General features: G+C 48.5%; 1 protein-coding gene across 1 annotated transcript in view; it reads right to left on the reverse strand.

Annotated features, from left to right (window-relative positions):
• LOC135819700 (uncharacterized) overlaps positions 1-5727 on the reverse strand; it is a 21051-nt gene extending 15324 nt beyond the window's left edge. Inside the window, exons 1-4 of the mRNA XM_065332951.1 lie at positions 5291-5727; positions 4767-4845; positions 1103-1412; positions 93-308 (exon numbers count right to left, since the gene is read on the reverse strand). Of these exons, the coding sequence (XP_065189023.1) occupies positions 93-308; positions 1103-1412; positions 4767-4784 (544 nt within the window). The 5' untranslated portion in view covers positions 4785-4845; positions 5291-5727. The remainder of the gene's footprint in view (positions 1-92; positions 309-1102; positions 1413-4766; positions 4846-5290) is intronic.
• Between the last annotated feature and the right edge of the window lie 3058 nt (positions 5728-8785).

Consider the following 8785-nt stretch of genomic DNA (forward strand, 5'->3'; position numbering starts at 1 on the left):
CCAGCGATAACGTGAACGCAATAAAACCTTGCCTTCTCCCGGGTTGATATGCCTCTCGGGCAGTGAGTGGTTACATGAACGCAAAGTCTCACCTGAATTCACACCCTCGTTGCTTTGCAAATCAACCAATATCGCAGAGGTTGGCTTTGGCAGGTGAATGGTTTTCCTTCTCTTGTTAAGAGCAATGCGAGATTTCAGCATCCGTGACAAGTCCTCGGCCGCCTCCACCACCTTTTGGCGCTCCGTCGATGGGAATTCTTTCATGAGGCTAGTGACTCTCTGGCAGTCTTTCCTGCATCCTGGAGTAACTGAACGGAAAGATTGGACAGACAAATGTGCAGAATCATACACGAACACACATGTTTGTTCACACGTACAAGCGCCTGCATGCGCTCACGCACACACGTGCAATGTAACATACGTACATATGCATTTGCAAAAAAACAGCCGATCGCATGGGTCTCCACAGGAAAGGGAAGAGAGACTCAAAAGGATTTTGTAAAAGATCGCTCACAACTGAAGGCCTGGTGGAACTGGTCCAGTGGGCCAGGCCATAGCCCGACCAAAGTTTTGGCCACAAACTAGTGTTTACCACGGAAGGGGTCACTGTGTACCCGCCATCATCATACACAAGCTGTATGAAAAACTATGGTAAGGCCGGACCATGAATAAACTGTTTCCAATGGTTTTTATTGAACCGCCCAATGGCCACCAAAATCCCCCCCCCCCCGCCCGAAATCCCCAAACTCCGGGTGGACTTGGAAATGATCCCAGTTATGGGCTCAACACACTTCAGTAATTGGGTGAGGACAAGGTGCAGAAAAAGGATTGACGACCTCAGGGTATCCGTTCCGGGATCCAACTACAGTCGCCCCTTTATCCATACACATATACATACGCACGCACGCATGCATGCACGCACACGCGCGCGCACACACACACACACACGTACGCACACACACACACACACACACGTACGCACACACACACACACACACACACACACACGTACGCACACACACGTACACACACACACACACGTACGCACACATGCATTTACAACGTAGTCCATCACTGGGTCAGGCTTTGCAGGCGTGCTTACCTCTAATAAAGCCGTCTACGGCTTGGACCTCATCTAGAAATCCGGCAAAGTTTGCCTCGGGCTCGTTCTTGCGCACAATTTCACAGAAGGTATGCAAGGACTGTGCATCACCATTACTTAGCATATCCAATAACAGCTCATTGTGCTTTGCAGGGTCTTCTACAGCCATAAGCGATTGCTTTTGTCCTTGAGATATTAGACCACATGAGTGGCACACTGTGCGAATTTGACTGCAGCTGAGGGCTTGCTGCAGGTGCGGGATCCACTTGCGGAACTCCCTGCTTTTCCATGGATTTTGGTCAGATTCAGCCTGCATCATAGACAGCACGTGACACAAACACAAAAACAACCCTTGACTCATCCACCTTCACCAAGGAGCTCTGAAAAAGAACAATACATAATATATTATGTCTAGCAGGTCTACGCATAAAAGAAGGAAACAAAGCGCTCCCGATGTAACTCGGAGTTTCACGGTTGATGATTGCTAAGAAACGCGAAACTCAAGAGTTACAGCAGAAGCGCTTTGAACCTTCCAGGTTGGATGGCAGCTGGTTAGCGTTATCGAGCAGTGCTGGAGCTCACCAAATTTATCATGCCGTGGAATTTCCTTCTTTTTAATCGAAAATCACTACTATAGTACTATTAAAGGGGTCGTCCATAATTATCGAACTTTTTTCACGAAACAAAATAATTTCGTTGACCAATTTCGTTTCAGAAAAGTTCGATACATGTACATGTCTTTAGGAGCAGTGACACACTTGCGACTTTTGTTGTATACGCATGTATATCTCAACATTTTTTACGTTCTGAGGGGGAGGGAGGGAGGGGTTGGGTCTAAACTAAAATAATTCGTTTGGTGAAAAATGTTCGATATTTACGGACGGCCCCTAAAACGGAATTGTTACATCGTGCATGGCCGTGGCCAGTTTGAAATTTTCCAATCCGCATCACCGCACACATGGAGTACCGTACTCGCCCGGTTAGAGCTCTCTGTTGAGTACTAGTTGTGCCCTCTCTCGTATAGTACCCCAGTCATGGAGGGCCAATGAAAAAAACCCTATTTTTGAATAGTGCCCCCCCCCCCCCCGGGCTTCTAACCAAGCGCATGGGCAAGTTTGGTGCTGTTTTGCTAGTTTTCTTGTCCATGACACTGCACTGGTGGTTTCAGGATCAACATCGCATTTCTTGTTGTCGTTTGTGTTGAGCCGTGATACTAGTACTGAAGTAGTTTACAGTAAACATTAGGCTCTCTCTTCTCCTTTCATTGTTTTGTTTATGCAGGACGGCGTAAATGTACCAGCATTGAACAAATAGTGCCCTCTCTTGAATAGTGCCCTCTCTTGAATAGAGCCCTCTCTTGAATAGTGCCCTCTCTCGAATAGTGCCCTCTCTTGAATAGTGCCCTCTCTCGAATAGTACCCTCACTTGAATAATACCCTCTCTTGCTTAGTGCCCCATCTGTGATGGACTTTAAAAAAAAATAGTGCCCCAGCCCCCAGGGGCACTAATCACGTGGGTACGGTATACTATGGTGATGGAGCTGTCTACAGTCATATTTATTTTACTCAACCGGCACAGTAGCTCACTGCTCAGGGCCTACATCCACGCAATGCAACCTGCATAGAAGAGGCGCTGGTTTTGATGAACCCTGCACTGCACAATGGGGCTGTCGATTCGGAAAGAGAGCAGTCAGGACGTAAAGGAGAGAGAGAGGAGGGAGGGATTGCGGCGCCATGCTAGGCGGCTTGGGCTGCAACCCTGTGCCAGGTTGTGTGGTGCAAGTGATGCTAGTGGGTTAATAACACAGTGGTGTGGAGTGGTGGGGTCACTTTAAAAGTTAAATGGCAAGATATAGTAAAATCTCAGATACGGTCCAATTCCAAAATGTCCAAAATTTCAACACGTTTCTCAGGCCAGATCTAAACCAGTGAATGTTTTTGCTGCTGGATGCTTAGAACATTAAAAAAAAAAATCACGGTTCGCGTGAGACTAGGCCAAAGGCCCAGTTTTCCGCACCCGCAGGAACACCACCACCCTCTTGGATCAAGGCGCAGATGCAGCTCCTAAGCGGTGGGAGGTGAGTAGATCAGACCCACCACAAAGTGGTCAAAGACCGAGAATCCCATTCAATGCGTCCCAGGCCACGATTTCCCAATTAACTGTGGGTGGCAGCACGGCTGGAAAAATTCCTTCCTCTTCCAAGCAGGACTTGAACCTGGTACCCTCTGTTTCTCAATCATGGTCTTAGACCATCCCACTATGCCTGCCTGCTTAGAGCAAGGTGGTGATTAAAAAAATTCTGGACTTGAGGGTTTCAATGTAAAAGAATTTTTATAATGGTAAAATACCACAATGGCAGTGGTTTGGGGCAGCCCAAAGGCAGCAGACTTCTCCGTGGAGAGCGATCCCCCAAGCTGCAAGAGACATACAGACTACGGGTCATACAGTACTGTGGGTTGGCAAAGAACTGCTTGGTCAACCTCCTAGCCTAGGCCATTCCTTTCTTCGTAGTAGAGTCTATGCGGAGTCGAATCACCGCGTATTATCAATAGGCTGGTCTTGGTGAGATTCTAGCCTGGTCGTTCTTCGACGCTCCGTGCGTCGCCCAACAGTGCAGTGGCTTGACTTGGCGTTGTTGACAGATGCATCAACCCTGCGCCTACCTGAAAGGTTCAAGGAAGATGCCAGCTGTGTGCATCATTATTACCGCGAAATCCCGCCAGAGCGCCCCGTCTCTGCCACGCACCCTCCCTGACTTCTTGTCAGGGAAGTGATAATGATTGTATCATCGTACGACTCTGTGAAGTGTGACGCCGTACTGTACTGCAGACACGTGCTCGACCTGGTTGGAAATGTATGGAACAGTTTTCACGAGAGACTCACACACAGTTTCCGTAGGGTGAGTACTTTTCATGTAATACTGAATGAGGTAAATAGGACTTGTCCATCCGCCCCTTGCCACCTTGATCTACTCGAAGGGCCACGGAGGTAGAGGCACTCTGACGGGGTTTTACGGTAATAATTTAAGGATTAACAAAATTGCAGGCTTCATAGGGCCCTGCGTGAAGCCCAGGAAACTAGCAAAGTTGAACACTCCTTTCTTGCAAGTTTAATACAGTCAGACCTCGCTTATCCGGTCCTCGTTTATCCGGATCCCTCGCCATCCGGAAGAAAATCGCTGGTTACCGATGTGCAGCATATGTTATGCATACAACATAACCGGACCTCGCGATCCGCATACCGGTGCATGATTTTGTGTACAAACTGGTTGAAATGTGTACAAAAAGCTTCGTCGTATCCGGTTGCATGTGCCTTGCAGAAGCTAGAATCAGGGAGTTGTACAGGCAAATGAGGTCCTTGACCTGCTGGGTGCATGTGAACAGCACTCAGTTGCATGCACTTGTCATTTTTCTCGCTTGTTTTAGATACTGTGCAGGCTAGTTGTACTGCATAGGACCCGTCTACATGTATGTACGATGTCACTGCTTTTGATATGCCACATGCATATACAGTATGTGTGTTCAGTTATCAGGTTCCCTCGCCTATCCGGATATTTTTGTGGAAAACAGATGTGTGCGGTTAAGCGAGGTCTGACTGTATTGAGAATGTGACAGTCCTGCATCCCCCCCCCCCCCCCCCCCCCCCCGTGTATGTCAATGCTTACCATAGCAGCTGTTGCCATAGCGATAGTGCTTGAGACAAAAGGCCCGGAGAAGTCGGGTGACGATGCTCGTGGTTGGGATCTGAATACAACACACGAACAACCGGAGAGCAAGGGAAGATTGGAGTTCTGGGTACTTCTACCCAGGTTTGAGCTTATAATATGAATGCACTTGATCTGCGGAGCCTGCAAGGTGCTGCATGGCAAAACAAGTCGTTTTAGAGGGAGCATGAAACAGGCTTGATAGAGAATGCTGGGGTTGGGTATACGAGAAATCATTGCCAGGACACAATGCAGACAACATGAAGAAAACAAGAACAGTGCTTTACGCAGTGGCTCAAGCTAGTAATACGCTTGACCATGCTGGCGGATGCATAAATGAGACTGTTCATATTTAGCACATTCAAAACATGGACGTAAATCATATGACTGGCCATATCTTGTGTTATTCAAAGATGTGTCTATAGCGTTGTTCGGTAGCTACATGCAATTTGGTTAAGAGACGTATCCCCTCTCCGCAGACTCACTTGCCAGGTCTGCATTCGACACTTTACTAGAGAATATGGGCCAAGTGCCAGTGGTGATCCGCCGATGCTAGCGACTTTGCTTGATGCCGGTGTTCCTCAACGCGTCCGGTAGTATAGTGCGACGTGAATCCAGTTTCGGTGCTGCTTGTGGAATGTGATAAACGGCATGCATAATTGTGCTGACAACACTCCACTACAGACAGGTTCATGCACTAGGTACATCAACAGACTCTCAGAACTAACGTAAGTTGGGATTTCCGGTTTTGAAAACTCGTGCGGGTGCATCTAACCTGGAAATATCGAGGACAGCTACGCAATCCCATTCTGCAGAGTCGCATGCGTGACCAGCAGACCGGGCACAACGGTGTTTGTAGAACCAAGGTCGACATTTTTTGGAGGGGGTGCATTGGGTGGTGCTTTGGGTGCAAATGCCCCCCTCCCCCTGCCTACGCCCCTGCACTGGGGAAATGTGCAAGGGGTGCTTAAGTTAAGACCCCCCCCCCCCCCGTCAAGCGCTAGGAAGACCACACTTGGAGATCTGAAATCCGTCTTGCAAGTTGCATGGCTATAGTCTTCCTCTGCGGGTATCTTTCCCCAGGACCATGGCATGCCGGTTGGTCAGGCCATGGCCCAGACCAACTGGTTGACCACCAACCCAAGTTCACCGTGTACCCGCCATACCCGCCATACCTCACACAAAGTACCGTATGGCCGCACCAATCAAACACTGATTCCGCCGCCGGTCCGCCTGTGACAGTAGACCAGCTCCCCTCCCAGGCAGGAAGGGCTCAGAGGATCTTGGTCTAGGCTATATAATAATTATACTGCATAAATACTAAGTCTTCTTCTTTTTTTTAACATTCACTCGCCAGACCTATCTGCCTAGAGTAATGCCTGGTTTACACTAGGCCGATTTTCCGGCCGACATGGACTCGTACGAAAAGTTCTCAAGATTGGGGTGAAAATCACATGTTGACGGATACATTTCCGACAAATCTGCGGCGAGTTTCTTGTCTTACGAGTGTTCGGCCAAGTATCGACTTTTCGGCCAATTTTTAGTGCTTCCACGTGGTTGAGCGGGCCTCCATCCAGTCACTGACGGCTTTTCGCCATGACGGCAGAGAGCATCGGTGCGGACCTTGAACTGGCTGCACTGGATCACTACGAGATTCTAAACTTTTCACGCCTTTGGCCTTGGAGCTTGTGTAATAACTACATGCATCTCATTTCCGTTATCTAGCGCCTACTGTAGCAGACATGGAAATCCAGTTGATTTACCGGGGCCGGCGCCCTCAGCCTGTACGCTGCGTGCAGTGCACATGTTGATCCGATGCGACCAGCGCGCTGCAGCGCATAAATGCACGTGTGTACTGCTTACCCACGGCTGCATGGCCAGCGCCCTGGGGCCGCTAGACATGCGACCGGATTTTCATGTCCACGACAATACTACGGTCAAGTTCGGCTGTGTACCAAGTGTGGTGTACGTGTGTGAACAGACAGGGGCCAGCTACAAGGTGTAGGCCCACAACTACTGTCGTGGACATGGAAATCCGGTCGCACGTCTAGCGGCCCCAGGGCACTGGCCAAGCAGCCGTGAGTAAGCAGTACATGCGCTGCTGCAGCTCGCTGGTCGCATCGGATCAACATGACTGTGCACGCACTGCAACGTTCTGTACGCGCTGTACTGAGGGCGCCGGCCCCGGCCAATCAACTGGATTTCCAGGTCCACGACAATAGTACGCACAAAATTGCTCACCGCGTTACGTATGAACAGCTAGTCCGACTCATCCGACACAGTCGGTCGATTTCAAGTCGCTGTCGGCGTAGGAGCATCGGTCGAAAAATCAGCCTAGTGTGAGCCAGGCATACTCGAAGTGGATTTGGAAACACAGTCGATATCGCCTATACAGTCATCGGATATAGTGTACAGTGGTCCCTCTATAATCCGGCACCATTTGTGCCACGGAAATCTGCTGGATTAGGGAGGGTGCTGGATTAACAGATCTGATCTACTCTTGCAATGTGCATGAAGAGGACATTTTGGCTAATGAAAATTATGCTGGTTTATAGAGGGTGCTGGATTATAGAGGGTGCTGGTTTATCGAGGGTGCTGGTTTATAGAGGGTGCTGGTTTATAGAGGGTGCTGGTTTATAGAGGGCGCTGGTTTATAGAGGGTGCTGGATTATAGAGGGTGCTGGTTTATCGAGGGTGCTGGTTTATAGAGGGTGCTGGTTTATAGAGGGTGCTGGTTTATAGAGGGTGCTGGTTTATAGAGGGTGCTGGTTTATAGAGGGTGCTGGTTTATAGAGGGTGCTGGTTTATAGAGGGTGCTGGTTTACAGAGGGTGCTGGTTTATAGAGGCTGCTGGTTTATAAAGTGCCGGATTAGAGAGGGACGACTGTATAGTGATAAACCGGCTATATTGATACAAAATTAAAATATCAAAAGAAAAAACCAGAAAAAGACACTCAAATTATCATTATAACCAATATACAGTCAACTTTTAGTATAACGACGCTCGGCGGGGCATCAGAAAAGTCTCCTTATAATTTATTCGCGAAGTGTCGTTATACCCGTCGTCTCATTATATGTATTACAGTTAGATGGGACTTTGCTCTGGGCATGGAAATTCTGTCCGTATTCGCGAAATGTCGTTATATCCGCAGTCGTTATTAAAGAAGTTGACTGTTTTGGATATAGCGATAAATCGGCTACAAGTATACAGAGTCACTATTCAAAACACCTCTTTGCACAGAAGAAATATGGGCTGTAGTGATAGCAACACACAAGGAGAGACATCCACTTGGAGCCATACGTGAGTTTTCCTAGTGTCGCCACAATTCGTCAATTTTGGCCTGCTACTTCCTGGATGATGCCTTGTTACGGCCAAGACGTTCTCCCCTCTGGACTTGACTGCAGAAGTAAGTTGCTGTACATTACAAGTACATGCATCATGTATCAGTACGCTAACTAGTGCGATAGAGTACCCACATGTGTATAGTGTGCATGTACGACGTGCGCTGTTGAAAATCGCCTGTAGTGCTAATGATATCTGTTAGGGTTGGTCCACATATCGCTGGTACGCGCCGGCAGTCACCGGTGGTGAGCTTCTTAGGCTGTGTTTACATGAGCCGTTTCAACCCGGGTCAGATTTCAACCCGCCATGTACACAAAATGAATGGCGCATTTACATGACGCATTGCGCTTGACCCGGGTTGAAATTTCGCCCCGGGTTGATTTCAACCCGGGTCAAGAAAATCGTAGAAACGTACTTCTGTGCGTATCTTGCGCCAGGTTTGAACAGCATTCCACATGCAAATTTCGCCCGAACGGATTCACGTGACCATACAGGACTCTAAAAGTGGACTTATGGCGGCATATCAGTATTTGACCCGGGTCAACTGTCTTCATGTAGACTCTCACCTATTTTGTCTATCGTACAGACTTTTAACCCGGGCTGAACTCGACCCGGGTTGAAATTTCTCATGTAAACA

This window comes from Sycon ciliatum, chromosome 6 (genome assembly GCF_964019385.1).
Source record: "Sycon ciliatum chromosome 6, ocSycCili1.1, whole genome shotgun sequence".
NCBI classification, from domain to species: Eukaryota; Metazoa; Porifera; class Calcarea; order Leucosolenida; family Sycettidae; genus Sycon; species Sycon ciliatum.